Source organism: Cervus canadensis, chromosome 22, assembly GCF_019320065.1.
Source record: "Cervus canadensis isolate Bull #8, Minnesota chromosome 22, ASM1932006v1, whole genome shotgun sequence".
In the NCBI taxonomy this organism is placed as follows: Eukaryota; Metazoa; Chordata; class Mammalia; order Artiodactyla; family Cervidae; genus Cervus; species Cervus canadensis.
The window spans coordinates 38245211-38267009 of record NC_057407.1 but is presented as its reverse complement, the minus strand read 5'-3'; the positions used below and the strand labels follow the sequence as shown (position 1 = coordinate 38267009).

At 38.0% G+C, this 21799-nt stretch overlaps 1 protein-coding gene across 1 annotated transcript in view; it reads right to left on the bottom strand.

Moving 5' to 3' along the window:
• Window positions 1-21799, bottom strand: part of ARL8B (ADP ribosylation factor like GTPase 8B) — a 53445-nt gene that overhangs the window by 11558 nt on the left and 20088 nt on the right. Inside the window, exons 2-4 of the mRNA XM_043442382.1 lie at window positions 5542-5622; window positions 4133-4206; window positions 3438-3531 (exon numbers count right to left, since the gene is read on the bottom strand). Coding sequence (XP_043298317.1) covers window positions 3438-3531; window positions 4133-4206; window positions 5542-5622 — 249 coding nt within the window. The remainder of the gene's footprint in view (window positions 1-3437; window positions 3532-4132; window positions 4207-5541; window positions 5623-21799) is intronic.

Genomic DNA, 21799 nt, shown 5'->3' with positions numbered 1-21799 from the left:
TGTGTACGACTCTTAGCGACCCCATGGACTGCAGCCTAACAGGCTCCTCCTTCCATGGGGTTTTCCAGGCAAGACTACTGGAGCAGGCTGCCTTGAGCTTGAGTAATCTCCAGGAGTTGGTAATGGACAGGGAGGCCTGGCGTGCTGAGATTCGTGGGGTTGCAAAGAGTCGGACACGACTGAGTGACTGAACTGAACTGAACTGATGTCTATGGTATGCATTCTGTTATTTCTTAAAAAATCTTTACCAAAATGTGAGTATGATCTTAACTGCCGAGGGTGGAGGCATGATTTTCAACCACTGCTATCTGTTAGGCATTAATCTAACAGTAAACATGTAAATAACACTTTAAAATTCTACATCCATCCTATAAAGTATCATGTATAAATATTAAGACAATGGGTAAGTTTGCGAATCAGGATAAATACAGTAGCCATCAACTCTGAGAACAAACGTGTCATGTGATTACTCAATGTGCTTTGAAAAAAGAGCAAAGTGGAGAGGGGCATCCCAAAACCATTCTGTCTTTCCCAGGTATCTCCTTTCTGCCTTACAAAAAGCAAAAACTATGAGTACACATAATGTATTTGATAACATCCTTACTCCGAGTCAATGTTCTCCAAGAACTTGTATCTTTGACCAAGCCTAAGAAAGTGCACACCATGTCTACCTGGCCGGCTCATCAAACACGTGTCAAACCTACGTCTTTCACTTAATACAAGTCCCACCCCCACCCTCAACGCCAGACACTGTGACTGATTCTCCTCACAGGCCCTAGACTCATTCTCAGAAAGAGGAAAGAGCCAAGAATAGACCCACAGAATGCAAGGAGCACCACGAGCTCTCCAAAGAATGCTAAAATCGTAGGGGTCAGAGAGTCAAAAGCCAAATCTCAGCACCCTTGGGCAGCCTGTCCGCCCTTCTCTCATTCTTACCCCTCTCCAAACTCTGGTGGCTCAGAAGGTAAAGAATCCATCTGCAATGCAAGTACCAGGTTTTGATCCCTATGTTGGGAAGACCTCCTGGAGAAGGGAATGGCAACCCACTCCAGTATTCTGGTCTGGAGAATCCTGTGGACAGAGGAGCCTCGCAGCTACAGTCCATGGGGTCACAAAGAGTCAGACACGACTGAGTGACTAACCCTTTCACTAGGTCTTACTAAGTCACCCAGGTTCTCAACCCGGATCTATGTGAGTTTAAATAAAAAAATACATCCTGGTCATTTGTGATCAGTTCTCAGTTTTGGGATTGCCTGGCATCTTAGTCCTCTTCCTACATTAAGTAGTCTTTCAAAGAAAAAAACAAAGAAATCTTCCACCTTATGACTCTGCCTCCCAATAAAGCTACTTGCTTCTGTAGATAATTTCTTTTCCAGCCTTCTTTTCTGCTAGAGAATGGACATACAATCTACGATCAACCAAAACTCTGAATGCAGAGCCAGTTTTTCAAGAAAGCAGGAATACTGAACCCATTCTGCTATGGAAGGGGTATCAACTAAATGACCTTCCAACTGGAGCAATTCAGTCTGGTGTTCACAAACTGCATGGGGTCACCAGACTGACTACATGATGTCAATGTGGATGTGATCCTGGCAGCTGCTCAGCTTTCCCTTGTTCCAGTGTTTTCTCAACACAGTTAAGGGCAGCCTTCTCAAGACTCTGTAAACTACCCAATATTGTTTCAATGAATTCCTCTCTACTTAAACAGCTTTCTATTGTTTGCTACTAAGAACTCTCATGGGGAACAAGATTTTTTTTTTTTTTTTTACTTATGGTATGCAATATTTTGGTCATCTGATGCGAACATCTGACTCACTGGAGAAGTCCCTGATGCTGGGAAAGATTAAGGGCAGAAGGAAAAGAGGGTGTCAGAGGATGAGATGGCTGGATGGCATCACCAATGCAATGGATATGAATTTGGGCAAACTTCAGGAGATGGTGAGGGACAGAGAGGCCTGGCATGCTGCAGTCCATGGGGTCACAAAAAGTCAGACATGACTAGGCGACTGAACAACAACACATGCAGGACTAGTTAATACAAAAGAAAAAGGACAGGCCTTGAAGTCACAAATAAATAGATTCAAAACCTGGTTGTGCAATGCACTAGTCGCCATGTGATCCTGCGCAAATAACAAGTGTCACCAGGAGGGATCACACCATCACCCTCAGCACACTGTAATGATCACCTGAGATAACATACTTCAGGGATCTGACACACACTACCTCGTCATGAGGGTAAAGCCGGGGCCTTTTCCAGCTTCTTTCACTCCACAAATGGCACCATCTTCCATCCAACCACATTAGCCAGGAACTAGGAATTGTCCTGTTTATCTTCCTTTCTGAGTCTGGTGGACGGTCGTCCTAAACAGCCTCCACATCTATTTCCTTCTCACAACCTTGTCTCTGACCACCCCAATCCATGGTACTCTATTTTGCCAAGAAAAGTTCAAAACTGTCTTGAATTTGAAAACTGTTTCAGCAGCTTCCTAAAACTGTCCTCCTTATGCTAAGCTGCTTCAGTCGTGTCTGACTCTTTCCCACTTCATGGACTGTAGCCCGCCAAGCTCCTCTGTCCATGGGATTCTCCAGGCAAGAATACTGGAGTGGGTAGCCATGCCCTTCTCCAGGGGATCTTCTCAACCCAGGGATCGAACCGCGTGTCTCCTACGTCTTCTGCACTGACAGGTGGGTTCTTTACCACTAGCGCCACCTGGGAATAGTCCCCATGCAATCCATTTTTAAACTGAAATAACAATGATTTAGATAATAAGTCTGAGCACTTAAAATACCCAGTCCCCCCCAGCACAGCCTCCTGAAGTACCCCTGCTGTCAGAGGCTGACAATGCTCTACCCGCCCAGTGGGCTCCGCGCTCTAGAGACACCAGCCTCCTCCCAAACCCTACTTCCTCCTACCTAAGAGCCTCTGCCTGCAATTCTCTTTCCCTCCAACTGTCACTTCCCTCACATCTCAGCTCAAGTAGCACTTCTTGGGGAATCTTTCCTTCTTCCCTCAAACTATACCAAATCTGCCCTGTAACTTACAACTCCATAAGCCCCTTGTATCTCTCCTTCATAGCACTTATCAGAGCTGCATTATTCAAGCCATTTTCATATCATCTACCTAGTTTCCTACTAAACCATAAGCTCCATAATGGCAGGAAGCATCTACTTCTATCTACTTCTCTTCACTACTGTTTCCCCAGGACTAAGCACTGCTTCTACTACATACAGTTCACTAACCAGCTTGTTAAGAAATGACTAAATAGCACACTGCCCAGCATGTGATGGATACTCAGTGAATATAAGCTGTCCAGACTTTAAAACAAATAAAGACACTCTACTGATTTCAAACATAATTAACAAAAATGCATAATTAAACTTTTAATAATATAACTACAAATATTATAATCATATAATGTGAAATTAACCATACTTACTGGAATTCCTTGTAACTGCGGTTTATCTAGAAGATTATGTAGTTCATTTCGAGAGGCTTCTATCTTTTCACGATCTGCAGCATCTATCATGTAACTTAAAAAAAAAAAGTGATCTCAAAATGCCTCCACCATATTCTTTGATGATCACAATGAACAAATTTTTAATTTTCTTAATTTATACTACTGAAACTGTTGATCAAAATTAAGTACTAGATTTTAAAAGGCTGTCACCCCAAAATACTTTTTAATAGACTGTCCTACAAACTACTATATACGGAATCAGATAAGCTTCAAGGATATATTATGCAACACAGGAAATTATACCCATTATCTCTCAATAATCCATAATGGAATATAACCTGCAAAAATACTGAATCACTATGCTGCACACCTAAAACTCATACTGTTAATCAACTAAACACCAATAAAATAAGCAGAGAAACAGACTGTTCTAGGGGGTAAAACATGTATATCCATCAGCAACATAGAGAAAAAAACAAAACTCCCATTTGATGATTCATTTTTTAAAGTCTGATGTTAATAGGAAATTATACTAATACCTAAAAAAGATTTTACTGCCAGAAATAAAAATTAAGCCTTTAAAAGTATGAAAAATGCCTTATTTCCTTGAAACCTAAACTGACTATAGGGGGGGTGGGGGACAGGGGGGTGGGGGTGGAAGGGAGGCAGCTTACACAATAGCGTTGACTCCTCTGCAGTACCGTTCCCACATGCTCCGGAAGCGGGGTTGTCCTCCTATGTCCCAAATCTTCAAATCAAGACAGACAAATCTTAATAATAATATTTCAAACAACACAATGAAGAAAAAAGCGGCAGATGGAAGGAAAAAAAGAAGCAGATATGCTCAGCTCCACAATGTTAGAGTCAAACTGCTTTGGAAAAATCCGAGCTCAAACAAGGTCTTGTCCTGGAAGTTCTTGGGGCCATTTCTGAACTTGAAGTTCGTATTTAACACACTTACATTAGATCTAATAGGTGCTGCCTGAGCAAAGATTTCATTTTGGGGCAATACTTTCTTTGCCTATTAACCAATAGATTTCCAATACTGAAAACCTATTTTTAAAAAAATAGTAACTCTTAGAATCTGCATGATCACACATCATCCACATTTGAAGTCCAAGAGAAAAAACAAACTCTTCATTCAGAATCTATTAAAGTTTAATTGTCTGATGGGGTATATATATATTAGAATGTAATCATTTTAAATTATTCTGTATATAACATAGAAAATATTCCTACCTAGGTGCTTTTCTTATATAAAGTTACTTTATCCATATGAAAGCCACCAACTACAGTTATTGCACTATTATGGCTACTCTGTAGGGCTATGTAAAGGTCTTAAGTCATGATGTTTATCTTCAAAAGGCTTCCAATTTAGCTACAGACACTGGACGCATGCATAATGACATACATGAGACATTAGAAGCTTCATTAGAAAAGCTACAGAAAGAATTTAGCAAACAGCTTCTGTGAGCCACAAGAACTGGGTAAAATGGCCATAAGGGTTCAGGCTATAGAAGCAAAACTCCCCACATGAACAAAGGAGCTAAAAATAATAAAAATAAATTAAAAACCGGTCCAACAGTCCACAACGCAAACCTATCAAACTTATTCTAGAAACAAAATTATGTTAAACTAGTTAATTTTTACTGTTTTATAGTTTTAATTTTAGGGCTTAGTAGCAAAGAAAGGGAAAACTGGATTACCGTATTTGCTACCACAAATACAATACTAAATTACCAATATTATAAACAGTTAGTCTCTTTCAACATAAATTATTCATGAAATATATGCAATATTACATTCCAAACACTCTGAAGATGGGATTTTTATTTCCAAGGAACATCTAAATCTCAAATATTACTTCTGTCAACCCATATGCAAAGTTTTTTATGGGACTTAACATTTCAACACTTAAACATTTTTATCTATTAGAGAAAGAAGGAAAAAAATTTACACTCGTTTGGAACATGCCCAATTAAGAACTGCCAATACTCATGTAAAAACCAAAGAAACAAACAGAAAAATTCCTAATTTGTATGTGCTAACAATTTATATCAAGTATGGCAAGCAGCTGACGTACCTTTATTGTGACGTTACCTTTAGTTACTTTTCTCATGTTGAAGCCCACAGTAGGTATCATATCTTCACTGAACTGACCTGACTGAATGAAAGAAAACATTTGAAGTTAGATTAATTGTTACTTATTAAAACTGCAACACTGTATAACCTTTCACATCAACATTACTTCTGTACCCATATTAGCAAATAACTAATTTTTTAGCGATGGTAACCTTAAGAAAATACTCCTGATAGCCATAGATTTTGAAGAGATGCATTTTTTTCATTCACAGACATTCTCCTTTTAAAGATATTTTCAAAACTAATGCAAATTTTATCTATTTTTAAGTTTAAGAAAAATACTGTACAACTACTTAAGAAATCTGTTATGTAAATTTCCTCCACCTATACATACATTTTTGTATACAGGGTAGAAGTAAATCAGAAGTAAATGGTTAAAGTTTTCTATTTGTAGCACTGAAATTATATTGACAATACTGTCAAAATTCACTGTTGCTCTTCTGAGTCAGCTTTTTAATAATGCTTATAAAATGTTTTTTTCATAAAGATGATCCTCCTTTTATGTAGGATTCTATTCTACTCTATTCCATTCTCTTTTTGGTTTATAACCTTGCTGTCAGAGACCAAAATTAAGTATCTTCTAATACTATTTATATTTTAAAATGTTTATCCATCTGGAATTTGATTACACAGTATAACAAAGGTCCATTTTACAAATGGATCTATAAATCCACACTTTCCTGACTAGATTGATGTGAAATGGCAAATTTCACATAGCAGCAGTTCTATATCTGAGTTCTCAATTCTTTTCCATTAGGCTGTTTTTTTCCAACTGGAAATAAATTAGGATTACACAAATTACTGTAGCTTAACCATATATTATTCTAAATAGCAGATCAAGAATTTGGAATGTTTAGAAATGTGGTTGATCTCTCACATCTGAAATAAACTTTAGAAAGTAATTATTTCTGTTACAATTTTGGCTGCCTTTTGTCAACCTGACACTGAACAAAGTCTCTCCACCCAAGCACGTATGTCTGTCTACTCCAACGTTCCTTATATCCTCCAGTGAAGTACACCTAATGAGTCACATTAATACTGATTTTATATATTATGTATTTTGCGAAATGTTTCTCAAATGATCTGACTTGGGACTATGAAATATATCAACATGGGGCTCATTAAACAAATGGGACTATTTTAAAGGCCCTAACATCAGCCAATTGTTAGCCACACATTCACTTCAAAATGTCTACAAGTACTGAGCACAATGAATTCCAATTTCACAAGCTAATTTCTTCTACATAACCCCAAAAATGTTCTACTTCTTTTTCTTTTCCCCTACTGTTCAGTGGCGTTTGGGCTAATCTCAGAAAAAATGTTAACACAACCATAATCACTATTTTATTTATACCTGTCAAACAGTATAATTTTCAGAACTTTCACATATGTGATTTATATGTGAAGATTTAGTTGTGATATTATAACTACATATATCAAAACTAGCCATGACAAAAGAACAAAAAATATAACCTGATTAAAACATGCACAGAGGTAACATCAAAGGCATGCTCTATAAAGGAAATAATAAGCTAACTTCATTAAACACTTCTGCTCTGCAAAAGACAATGTCAAGAGACTCAAAACAAGCCACAGAGTAGGGGGAAAATATCTGCAAAAGACATCTGATAAAAGACTATTACTGTAAATATACAATGAACTGTTAAAACTCAACAATATGAAAACAATCCAATTAAAATATGAGCCAAAGATCTTACCAAAGGAGATATACAGATGGCAAAGAAGCACACGAAAAGACGCACCACATCATACGTTGCCATGAAAATGCAATTCAGAACAATGAGATACCACTGCAAACCATTTAGAGTGGCCCAAACCTGGTATTTTTGATAACACCAAACGCTGATGAGGATGGGGAGTAAGAAGAACTCTCAGTCACTGCTGATAGGTTTGTAGAAAGGTGCAGCCACTTTGGCAGACAGCTGACAGTATTTTACAAATCCAAACACACTCTTACCATGCAACCCAGCAATCACACTCCTTGGTATTTACCAAAAGGGCTTGAAAACTTAAGTCCACACAAAAATCCACACATTAAATGATTACAGCATCATTATTTATAATTGCTAAAACCTAAAACAACCAAGATGCCCTTCAGTAAGTGAACAGATAAGACCGGTACATCCAGACAATACAGTATTATTCAGTACTAAAAAGAAATGAGCAACTAAGTCACAAAGGACATGGAGGAATCTTAAATGTATATTTAATGAAAGACCCCACGTGGCAAGACTACATACTGCATGATTCCAACAATATGATATTATGAAAAAAAGAAAACAGTAAATAAAAAGATCAGTGGTTGTCAGGGGTGGGAGAATGAAAACAACATGGCAGTTCCTCAAAACACTAAAAATAGAATTACCACATGATCCAGCAATTCCAGTTCTGAGTATATACCCAAAATAACTGAAAGTAGGAATTTGAGATATTTGTACAACCATGTTCACAGCATTATTCACAACAACCAAAATGTGGAAGCTACCTAGAGTCCATCTGATGATAAACAAAGTGTGGTCTATCCCCACAATGTAATACTATTCAGCCTTAAAACCTGATTCATGCTCCACCATGGAGGAACTGTGAGGACATTATGTTAAGTGAAACAAGCCAGGCACAAACAAAGATAAATACTTCATGATTCTATTTATAAGAGAAACCTACAGCAGTTAAAATTCATAAAGACAGAAAGTAGAATGGTAGTTGCCAAAGGCTAGAGCGGTGGAAACAGAGAGTTAATGCTTAGTGGGTATGGGATTTCAGGTTGGGTAGATTAAAGGTCCTATCGATGGAGAGTGGTGATGGCTACACAGAAATGTGAATGAACTTATTAGTACTGAATTATACACTTAATAGTTAAGAGGGTAAATTTTACATCTTGTGCATTTTACAATTATAGAAAATTATGTGATGTAAATGAAGGCAATCATCATTATCATTTTTTTTTTTCTTTTTTTTTTTCCCCATAGACTGTAGCCTACCAGGCTCCTCCGTCCATGGGATTTTCCAGGCAAGAATACTGGAGTGGGTTGCCATTTCCTTCTCCCATCATTATCATTTTATGGAACAGGAAATAAATTCCCAAGGTCACACTGCTCGACAATGGTTATTTTTCTTAAAGTTCACCACTGTGAATTATAATAGGCCATAATTAATTAATATCTAAGGAGAGGTCTGAGATAATGCCTCATTTATTTGATATCATTAGGAAAAGAAGCTATACATAATGAGGCAGGCAGAAATCGTCGTACCAAAACTTCTAAAACAGCTTGCACACAAAGCTTTCTAAAGTGCAGTACATACTTGTCTGACTTTTCACAATCCTTGGAATATGACTGAATATGTTCTTGGTGTTTCAGGGTCATTTTACAAATTGTAAAACAAGAAAACTAAACTCCATAATCCTCAAGGGCCCTTCTGGCAGTAAAATTTTGTGATTATGATCATGAGGTAGGGGCTGCAGTATACTCAGCCGACCCTGAACTGTCTTAGTTGTTCATCTCTTTCTTCACTGCTACTTCTCACTGCTGGCAGATGGTAACCATCGTTTTCCCTCATTCACCTGCCACTGATAACCTGCAAAGGCTGAAAATTAGGTAATCATATCTTTGGGTTTTTAATTCCAAATGTCCTGAGTACAGCACAATGTTCAAAAAACATTTGTTGGCTTTGACGAATGGATTTTGTGGTATAACAACTTTACAGAATTGGAAGCATTTTCTACTTCTTTCTTAGTGTCAAATCTTAATTGTCACTTTTCAAAGCTTGTGTTGAATGACTAAACCACTCAGTTGGCAATTGTGCTCTAAATAACAGAATTTATTTCTATGCTGTCAAAATGCCACTAAACTGAGACTAGCAATTTAGGAAACAAGTAGATGTTTGGAAAATACTACTTAATTGTGTATCATGCTCTTTATTTTAACAAATACTTAAATAGCATGAAGCACTGTTCTAAATACTCAGTAAATATTAATCAATATTAACTTACTTAATCCTAATAACAACCCTATGAAGTATGTAGCAATATCCTCATTTTTCAGATGAGAAAACCAAAGCAATGACAGGTTAAGCCATTTGCTCGAAGTCACATTATTTTTAAGATCTGTAAAGAGAAATAAAAATATGCTTTCAAAGCTGTCTTCCTAAATAGCATATCAAATATAAACTGACCTTCACCTAACACAAATTCAAGATCATGAGTGGCACTCACAGTGATTTGTGACAATGGATGAAACTGCAGCTGTTACGCACACCTAGACTCACAAGGTTGTATCTCCGGAATTTGTTTGGTGGGACGAAATAAATTTGAAGCAAAATAAGACGGTAAAAAGAAAAATACCTTCAAGATCAAGGAATCTTATTACGAGTTACACACACAAGTCATCTTACCTTCAGGATTAAGCTATCTTACTAGAAGAAAAGGAAACTGGAAGACTATCTCCAAAGTCACTTACAGCTCTAGCATTTATGGTTTTATGTTTATTCATCAGTTCAATTCAGTTCAGTTGCTCGGTTTTATCCAACTCTTTGCGACCCCATGGAATGCAGCACGCCAGACTGCCCTGACCATCACCAACTCCCACAGCTTGCTCAAACTCATGTCCATCAAGTTGGTGATGCCATCCAACCATCTGATCCTCTGTCGTCCCCTTCTTCTGCCTTCAATCTTTGCCAGCATCAGTCTTTTCCAATCAATCAGTTCTTTGCATCAGGTGGCCAAAGTGCTGGAGCTTCAGCTTAAGCATCAGTCCCTCCAATGAATATCCAGGGTTGATAACCTTGAGGGTTAACTGGTTTGATCTCCTTGCAGTCCAAGGGACTCCAAAGAGTCTTCTCCAGCACCACAGTTCTAAAGTATCGATTTTTTGGCACTCAGCCTTCTTTATGGTCCAACTCTCACATCCATACATGACTAGTGGAAAAACCGTAGCTTTGACTAGAAGGACCTCTGTCGGCAAAGTAATGTCTTTGCTTCCTATTTTATGCTTCTTCACAGGCCTCTCATTTAAAATACACTGCTATATTTAAAGTGGATAGCCAACAAAGACCTATTGTATAGCACACGGATCTCTCCTCAGTGTCATGTACCAGCCTGGACTGGAGGGGTTTTGAAGGAGAATGGATACATGTACATAGTCCCTTCACTGTTCAACTGAAGCTACTACAACACTGTGAATCAGTTATAACCCAATACAAAATGTTCTTGGTGTTAAAAAAAATAATTAAAATTGAATAAAATATAGTTAAGTGATGAATGCCATCAAGAGTAGGAAAAATGTGACTCCCCACCACAAATCATTAGTATACCAAAGGCTAAAAGCAGACCATGTCCCATAAAGTTCTATCTGTGTCAACTCTAGTACACAGAGCTTACCTAAGTTTATTACTGCGGATCACAGGAGCAAGGCAAAATGAAAAAGGAAAGGAAAGAGAAGAGCCACGGTTAACCCCAGGAAGGCAGAAAACCCGAGGGAGAGGACCTATACTAGTGAAAGGACACCCCACTGACCACACTCAGTAAGAATGGGGAAGATGCTCATTCCTTGTAACCAGACTACGGTAGAAATGCACCACGCAAGCACCGGCTGCTCATACACAATGGTATCTGACACGTGTGAGAACACAGTGAGATACCCATACATTTCAGTGCTGTAAAATAGATTCCAAACACAACAGATCAGATTTTACAATTGCTCTCATAAATGAACCAAGGCAGAAATCAAGCTATGAACAACATGGGAGAAGTTTCTCTTTGCTTGATCTGTTTCTCTTTAGTAGCAGTCCGATCCAATTCAATAAACTTTAAACACAAGTGGAAAAATACCTGCTTTGACAAATCTCTCACAGGTTTTGCTCTAAGAATCTTTTTATTTTTTAAGGCTTTAGTTATCAAGATACTTTGTAGACCGGATGAAATAAGGAGCAAAAACAAGACTCAGACTGCATTTCTCCTCTCAGCGAGAAGAAATTACTTTCCCATGCTAAGCAGAGCTGTCTTCTCTCATTTTAAACAACATACACTATGACTCAAATCGTTTAAATCGCCAAAATTTACACATTTGACAAGTGAGAAGATAAAGCAAATAAATATACAAGTAATTCACTTTTCTTTCCAAGAACGTTTAATTCAATCAGAAAACTCTTATTACTAATACCCATTTTTACTATGGTTCTTATATTTCACTAATAAGTGAAATTACTGCTAATAATATTACTCTTACATTTCAAATTACAATAGTTAAAAAAAAAAAGGATGGCAACCTACTTTTGCTGGAATTATTTAAAATGAAAGGTAGATCTAGGAGAAAATTTTGATGAGGAATAAGGTATTTCCATTCCTTAAATGGTCTTAAAGTACACCTCACAAACCACTCATCAGCTGCAGAGGGAAAAGCAAGTAATTATACAATGAAGAAATCAAGACAAAATCTTGACTTCATGTGGAATTCTCAAATGGACCTCATGTGCCCACAGAAGTATTACCAAGAGAACACGACATCCCTCCGTGTATTTCAATTGTGAAGGCGTAAACTAAATCTAATCATGAAGAAACATCAGACTGACCCAAAACAGAGGAATAGTCTATTTAAAAGGCAGGTGGAGAGGAGGAGTTTCAAAGATGCCAATGTCATAAAAGATCAAAACTCTAAAAGGTTTCAGACTAGACAGAAGATGCTAAAGAGACATGATGTCTAAATGCGGTACCTGACCCTAGGCTGGATCCTCTACTGGGGAGCAAGAAACTATCAACATTATTGGGTCAACTGAATAGATAACATCTATGAGATATCAAGTTTTCTAAACATAATAAAGTTGGCAACTAAATTAGTCAGATAAGAGAATATTCCTAAACTCAGAAAATACAAATGTAAACATTTAGAAACAACGGGCATGGCACACAGATCTTACTTATATAGGGTGACATACACAGTACATGAATGATACAGCAAATGAGGTACAATGTCTGACCTCAACAAAGGGTATATAAATGTTTTTTGGAGTGCTTTCATTCCTGCAAATTTTCTGTAAATTTGAAATTGTTTCCAAAGAAAGATTTCTTAAACAAGATAATCAAATACCACCTTCTTGTGTATCGTATCTAGGACACATCTAGAATTAAAAAAATAAATTTTCTACTATAATATTCGTGAAACTCATGAAGAGATTCAATCTTAAGAAATTATGACAACTAGCTCAGGAACAAATCATTGCTAATCTAGTTCGGTCCTTCAATGTTCAAAAAGGATATTAACTTACAAATGTCTTCTAATAGAAAAATCCATATTTTATCATTTCTGTATAAAGGAAAAGCCTCTAGGCTTTGAAACTGGCATTTTAAAACCTACTCTGATTTTCTATATCTTAATATTTATGTATAAGCTGGGAAATGAATTAAACACAGTGTGCTCTCCCAAGTCTAAGTTCCTCTTAGTCTGGGTGAAAACTATCCCACTTAATACATACTCTTCTTCTCTTCTTTCTCAGCACTTCATAGAGTAGTTTCCACTGTGAACACATATATCATATCTGAGGCTCTCTTTTTTTTAAAGGGCTAGAAAAGGTATAATCATTCACTACAGCAGTATTTCAAAGATCATATCATGTTCATTTTCTATTTTAGAAATCTTTGGATAATTTTCCTTAATTTCCAAAAAAACTGTAATTTGTTATCAGTTTTAAGTGCAAACCCAGAATTACTTCCAACTATACACATAATTCCTCCCCACAGGACATCAGTTTAAAAGACATATTTTAAGCTTCGTTTGAGAGTTAAATCTTACTAACCAAAAAATAACATCTCTCAAAATCCCAGTGGGTTTCGACTTTAGTTTGTTTTAAGATGGAGGGATTCTCTTCAGTCCTTACCAAACAAAATTAAGTAGCACGCAAAATCTTCAAATTTCAGGCTTCTTAGAGGCATGGTCAATTAAGGCCTCTCATCTTCAAATGGCCCAAATTCTGAAAAACAGCTATCACTCCAAATAAACTAAACTCCTAAGTTATTTTTCTGAAGCAAATCAAGTAATAAAAACCTTCAGCAAAATCATAAATTTTTAATATTATCCTTCAAAAAGGGACAAAATTTGCACTAACAGTCAAAAAAGTTTCTAACTTTTCAAAAACACTAGCCAAAAAGATAAACGCATCCTCAGGATCTGGCATGGACAGGCCCCCTGGGTAAACTCTGCTCTAGAAGTCAATATTTTCCATCTGCTCCGCCAACTCCACCTGACTGGCAGCGGCGTGCCCCTGGGCACAGTGAGCGCGGCGCCCTTCCTTCATCCGTCTCACCCACGCAGAGGAGGCACGTATGAACTCTGGTCTGGATGTTCTGATGGAGGCAGGCCAGTTCTAAAACTCTGCTGCAGAGATGAGCCAATCAGCAGCCGCAGACACAGATGATGAATCTGGGTTGTACTGATTCACAAACACCTGTGACTGCTCACTCCCTTCTTCATGGTCCAGTGGGAGTTTTGTTGCTGTGGTTTAGTTGCTCAGTCATGACCAATTCTTTGTGACCTCATGGACTGTAACCCACCAGGACTTTCTGTCCGTGGGATTTCCCAGGCAGCAATACTGGAGCGGGCTGCCATGCCCTCCTGCAGGGGATCTTCCCGACTCCTGGATTAAACCCACGTCTCATGATTCCTGTATCGGCAGGCGGGTCCTCTCCACCAGCACTGCTAATACCGAGACAGCACCTCTGCAGCAATCTCCTCTACAAAGACGACTCCTGAGGAGTAAATGTCCTCAAACCCACAACTTCTATCAGGAGCCTGAAAACCTTCATTCCTGCAAACCTCTATTTCCGAAGAAAATTCACTTTGAAAAGTCTCTAATTACTATTTCATATACCCATCACAATTTTCATCATAACTTGCATTAACAGCACATTAGTAATGGTTTTACACATCTACTGGATTGGCCAAAATGTTCATTCAGGGTCTTGTACCATCTTACGGAAAAAGTGAAAAGAACTTTTGTGCCAACACAGTATCTCTAAAGAACTGCTGAACAAATCTCAAACTGTTTGTAGAACAATTTGATAGTGAGCATCCTAGTCAACCACTGGGCAACCACATCACAGTGCAGCATTTTCACTCAGTCAGAAATTCTGATGATATAATAACAATGTGAAAAAAGGGCTCCCAAAGAAATCAGTGCTGGAGAGCTTCAGCACATACAGTATTTGCTAACGTGTCAAGTCATTAATGTCTGGATGTATTTCCCATGAACATCAAGAGTTCACTATACATCTGTAAAATACACTTGTATCTTTACATTAAAAAAAGATTATCCTACATAATCTTCACATGTGGGATCAAGCAGATTCTAAAGTCAGAAGCATGAGGGTAGCGGGGAATTAGCATCAGTTCAGTTCACTTCAGTCGCACCCAACTCTTTGCAACCCCATGGACTGCACCACACAAAGGTTCCCTGTCCATCACCAATTCTGGAGCTTGCTAAACTCATATCCATCAAGTCAGTGATGCCGTCCAACCATCTCATCCTCTGTTGTCCCCTTCTCCTTCTGCCTTCAATCCTCCCCAGTAGCAGGGTCTTTGACAATGAGTCAGCTCTTGGCCTCAGGTGGCCAAAGTATTGGAGCTTCAGCTTCAGCATCAGTCCTTCCAATGAATATTCAGGATTGATTTCCTTTAGGATTGACTGGTTTGATCTCCCTGCTGTCCAAGGGACTCTCAAGCATCTTCTCCAACACCACAACTCAAAAGCATCAGTTCTCTGATGCTCAGCTTTCTTTATGGTCCAACTCTCACATCCATACATGACTACTGAAAAAACTATAGCTTTGACTAGATGAACCTTTGTCGGCAAAGTAATGTCTCTGTTTTTTAATATGCTGTCTAGGTTGGTCATAGCTTTTCTTCCAAGAAGCAAGTGTCTTTTAATTTCATGGCTGCAGTCACCATCTGAGGTGATTTTGGAGCCCAAGAAACTAAAGTCTGTCACTGTTTCCATTGTTTACCCATCTATTTGCCATGAAGTGATGGGACCAGATGACATGATCTTCGTTTTTTTTGAAGCCAGCTTTTTCACTCTCCTGTTTCATTTTCAAGAGGCTCTTCAGTTCCTCTTTGCTTTCTGCCATAAGGGTGATGTCATCTGCTTATCTGAGGTTATTGATATTTCTCCTGGAAATCTTGATTCCAGCCTGTGCTTCATCAAATCCAGCATTTCACATGATGTACTCTGCATATAAGTTACATAAGCAGGGTGACAATATACAGCTTGATGTACTCATTTCCCAATTTGGAAGCAGTCTGTTGTTCCATGTTCAGTTCTAACTGTTGCTTCTTGACCTGCATAAAGATGTCTCAGAGACAGGTAAGGTAGTCTGGTACTTCCATCTCTTGAAGAATTTTCCACAGTTTGCTGTGATCCACATAGTCAAAGGCTTTGGCGTAGTCAGTGAAGCAGAAGTAGATGTTTTTTTTTGGAACTCTCTTGCTTTTTTTATGATCCAACAGATGTTGGGAATTTGATCTCTAGTTCCTCTGCCTTTTCTAAATCCAGCTTGAACATTTGGAAGTTCTCAGTTCACGTACTATTGAAACCGAGCTTGGAGAATTCTGAGCATTATTTCGCTAGTGTGTGAGATGAGTGCAACTGTGTGGCAGTTTGAGCATTCTTTGGGTTTGGAATGAAAACTGACCTTTTCCAATCCTGTGGCCACTGCTGAATTTTCCAAATTTGCTGGCATATTGAGTGCAGCAGTTTCACAGCATCATCTTTCAGGATTTGAAATAGCTCAGCTGCAATTCCACATTTCAGGCCTTCATACTATCATACTGGTTAAGTCTCTAGACAATTTACCTACTGTTTTCATTTTTACCTTCCTTTTTAACAAATACCTTTTCATTAAGAAAGTGACAAGAAAAAAGAAATAGAAGGAATCCAAATTGGAAAGTAAAATTGTCACTGTTTCATATAACATGATACTATATATAAAACAATCCTAGACACCACCAAAAAACTCATCAAGAATTCAGTACAGGTGAAAGATACAAAGTTAATATACAGATATCTATTGTGTTTTTACACACTAACAATGAACTCTCAGAAAGAGAAAGCAAAAAAAAAAAAAATCCCATTTACAACTGCATCAAAAAGAATAAAATATCTAGGAATAAGTCTGCCTAAGGAGGTAAAAGACCTTTACTCAGAAAACTATTAGACACTGGTTAAAGAAATGGAATATTTGCTGTCCACCTAAAACTATGACAACAGTGTTAACTGTCTACACCCCAATACAAAATAAAAAGCTTAGTTAAATAAAAAAACTGAAGATGACACAAGATGGAAGATGACATACCGTGGTCGTGAACTGGAAGAGTAAATGTTAGAATAACTATACTACCCAAGATTATCTACATATTCAATGCAATCTCTATCAAAATACCAATGACATTTTTCACAGAATTAGAACAAGTAATTCTAAAATCTATATGAAAACACAAAAGACCCCAAGGAGCCAAAACAATATTGAAATGAAGAACAAAGCTTGAGATGTCACACTACCTGATTTCAAGCTACTCCACAAAGCTACAGCAACCAAAACACTATGGTGCTGGCACAAAAATCAATGGACAGAACAGAGAGCCCAGAGATGAACCCACACTTGAAACTTACCAAGTTTATGATTACTCTCTCTATCCAAAACCTTATTCCCTTTCATGTAACCTCTGACCTCAATCCTATGCTAACTGAACACTAATCAACCAGAGTTGGATGACTAAAACTGCTATTGTTGATAACATCATCAATGTCCTAAAACTACTACTACACATATCATCACTAACATATAAACTCAGATTGTTCTCCAGGCAAAATGAGCTAACAGGCCCCCAAGCCATGGACCATTTGACCAAATAGTCATAAACCAGACTCCCAAATCTACAATTAAGAAATGTCACAGAAATGTCACATGACAATGATTAATCCCAGCCTCTTTGTTCTTCCTCCTTTAGAAATCTGAAAATAAAACCTAACAACACTGAGTGGAGTGGATCTGAGGCCTGCCTCCTACTCCCTTGCGTGGCATCCTGTAACTCTGCTGCGAACTACCACTGTCAAGAGTTTGACTTTCTGCACCGTGGGTACATGTGCCCTAAGCAAATAAGTAATTTCCTATATTTAAAAGTTTCTCTCCCTCTTTTGGTGAAGAATTGGGTATTTAGGCAACTAAAATGAGAGGCTTATCTTCCACTGTATGCCCTTCTATGTGTGCACATAGAGCCTGTTTCAAAAAAAGAAAAGTATAAAAACAAAAATTTTTCCTTCAAATCCTGAAATAGACTTCCATGATTAAACTTAAAAGGAAGATTCCTAGAACCAACCAAAAGCTACAAAATCAATGAGTTACGTATGTAACAAGAGTCCCTAGTCTTAAGCAAAACACTGGTGGAAATCACAACAAATATGCAATCCACAAATGGTAAAATGAATTTTGAACTCTTTAAAACAAAATAAGAAAGACAAGTCTTTATTGATCTATTGAAGATCTATTACAGTAAGCCAGAATCAAAAGAATAAAAAAAAAGAGTATTTTGAATGTAATTAAAAAGGCCCATCACAGAAAAGTAAAGCCAGGTAACTGATTAACAATCTTTTGAGAATAGTTTAAGTTACCCCAGTGGCTGTAGATTGACTGTAAGAAGTTTTGCTTGTTTTCTCAGGTAATGGATGTTTATGCTAGTCTTCTGGTTATGCCTGTGACTCTGGAGAGAATCATACTGGGTTATTACCCTGGTCTTACCACTTGCCTAGCTGTAGGTCCTTCTTGCATGTTCCTTACCTTTGCAATGTCCCTCTTTCTCCCAATGTAAAATGAAGATAACAAGTCTCTATCTCAAGTTAAATAAATTAAAATATATACACCATTTAGAACAATGCCCGCTTCAGGCATTGGTTACAGGTACAATGGAAGCGTTGAATATTTGCTACCATCAACAAACATCACACAGGGTCCATGAAATGTGATGTTAGAAAGTAGTTCACAGTGTTCTGGTTAAGTTTAGGTAAACAGGCTCCACCCTGGCTCTTTGACTGAATGTAACTAAAAACCAAGGCCTGAATACACGCAGCAGCTAACTGGGAACTCTGAAAGGAAGCGTAGCAGATAGATCAGACAAGGAAATCAGAACTCAAAACACAAGCAATCTGACGCTATTTCCTAGCTGCTTTTTCCCTCCCTCTCAATCTCCCAGAGCCTGGACCAAAGGCAGCCCCATTGCCAGAAAAGTGTACCAAGCATGAACAGAAAAAGCTCAAGGAGGAGGCTTCTGATTTTGGTATGAGGACTGTGTATGGGTGCTTGTGCGTGCGTGTGTGTTCCTGGGGGAGAGGGTGGATAACAGGACAGAGAAAGTGGAAATCCTCTGGGTTTTTTCCTTTCTTCTGCCATAGTCCCCAGACAAGTCAAGTCTGGAAGCCATGAGCACCTAAGAGCAGCTATGCCCAGGCAAGTACCTTGAGAGAAGGGAATCTTCTCTAACCAAAGGAACTGTGGTCCAAATAGTACTTGGGAGTGGGATGGACAGGGAGGTGGTGGGAGAAATAGAAGGAGAAATCCCTGTTGCGGTTTTTGAGCAGGGTCTTCATTCTCTCTTCTACCACTTAGTCCTTGAGAACAGATTCAGCTGAGGGAAGGGCATAACAAGGCATAGAGACTGAACCCATCCATCCCCCTCCAACTTTCTGACAGCAGGGGATAGGGAGTGGGAGGGGGTGGGGGTGGGGATGGGGGTAGAGTCAGAGAGTATCAGAGATTCATAAAGGAAAGGACTAGGTAAATGGACCCCATAAAGTTGTATACAAACTCCTGAGCTCATCCGCAAACTGTGATATGTGAATCTAACCCTGAACAACTTATCAAAGGCCTTGAGAACTAAACTATGAGGTAGACCACTAGCCAGATTTCCAGCTAACCCCTCAGCAGTGTACAGGCAGGAATGATCCCAAAAGTGCTACTGCAAACTGCACTGACGTGAGAACCAAAGCCCACAGAAGAAGGCAAATCAGAGCCTGTGGCCTGAATCTAACTGGGTCAACTGCCTGCTAAAACAAAACAACAAAAAACATTCTCCAAAGAAGTTTTTAAAAACCCAGAGTCTCATTTCTAAGTATCCAGAGTAAGTAAATATGTGAAGAATTAAGAAAAATTTCAACAAGCAAGGGAAAAAGACAATGAACAGATGCCAACATCAAGATGACCAACATATTGGAAATAACAATAGCTATCATAACCATACTCCAAGAAGGGTACATACTCTTGAAATGAACGGAATAGAAAGTTTCAACAGGTAAACAAAAGCCATAAAATAGAACCAAATGGAAATCTTAGAAATGAAAAATACAATAACCAAAATTTTAAAAAACTACCTCACTGGATGGGCTAATAGAAGAATGGAGGTAAAAAGAGAAAAAACTCAAGGAATTTGAAGATAGAACAAGAGAAATTGGCTGAACTAACAAAAGACTGGGGGAGAGGGGAGTCAACAGAGTCTCAAGGATCTTTAAAATAATATAAAAATCTCTAACATTCATGTCACTGAAATCCCAGGATAAGAGAAAAAGAATGGTACCACACAAGATTTCAAATAGCCAAAATCATCTTGAGAAAAAAGAACAAAGCTAGAGGCTTCATGCTTCCTGATTCCTAACTCTGTTACAAACCTGCAGTAATCAAAACAGAATGGTATGCACATAAAAAACAAAGATCAATGGAACAGAATACAGAACTCAGAGATAAACCCATGCATGGTCAAGACGAATTTACAACAAAGGAGCTAAGGATATACAATAAAAAAGACAGTCACTCCAGCATCAATGGCACTGGGAAAACTGGACAACCATAAAACCAGATAGTGGTCCAGTCTCACTGACCAAAGAACGAAAGTGGACCACCATCTTACACCATACTGAAAACATTAATTCAAAGTGGATTAAGGACTTTAACGTAAGACCTAAAACTGTAGGGCTCCTGGAAGACACAAGCAGTAAGCTCCCTGACAGGTCTTGCTGACATTTTTTTAAAATTTAACACGAAAAGCAACAAATGCAAAAATAAACAAGTGTGAACTGTATCAAACTAAAAAGCCTTTGCAAAGCAAAAGAAACCATCAACAAAATGAAAAAGCAATGTAGCAAACAGGAGAAAATATGTACATATCATATAACTGGTAAGGGGTAATAGTCAAAATGTAAGAATTCATACAACTCAACAGCTAGCAAAAAAGCAACTGGTTAAAAAACAGACAGAAGATCTGAAGACATTGTTCCAAAGACATACAGATAGCCAATAGGCAGATGAAGAAGTGCTCAGTATCATTAATCATCAAGGAAATGCAAATCAAAATTACAATTAAAAAAATCACCACACTTGTTAGAATGGCTATTATCAAAAAGACAACAAATAACAAGTGTTGGCAAGGATCTGGAGAAAAGGAACCTCTTGCTTTGGTGGTAATGTAAATTGGCACTATTGGCCACTTTGAAAAATGATATGGAGGTCCCTCAAAAAATTAAAAACAGAACTACCATATGACCCATTAGTTCCACTTCTGGGTACTTACCTGAAGAAAATGAAGACTTTAACTCAAGAAGATACATGCATCCCCATGTTCAGTGCAGCATTATTTACAAAAGCCAAGATATGGAAACAACCTAAGTATCAGTGACAAATGAAAAGATCTTTAAAATGTGATAGACAGTTACATACACGTGTGCTGCGCACACACACACACAAACAATGGAACATTATTCAGTCTTTAAAAAGAATGAGACCCTGCCATTTGGAACAACACAGGTGGACCTCAAGAGTAATGCTAAGTGAAAAAAGTCAGACACAGACAAATACTAAATGATCTCACTTATATGTGGAATCTAAAAACAAAACAGCAAAAAATATAAGCTTATAGATACAGAAAACAGACAAGTGGTTGCCAGAAATGGGTGAAAGGGTCAAAAGTTACAAAATTCCAATTATAAAATAAGTAAGTCATAGGGATATAATGTACAGCATGGTGACAAAAGTTAATAGTATTGTATTAAATATTTGAAAGTTGCCCAGAGTAAATTTTCAAAGTTCTCATCACAAGAAAAAAAGTTTCTTGGCAACTATGAAAGGTGATAGAGGTTAACTACACTTATTG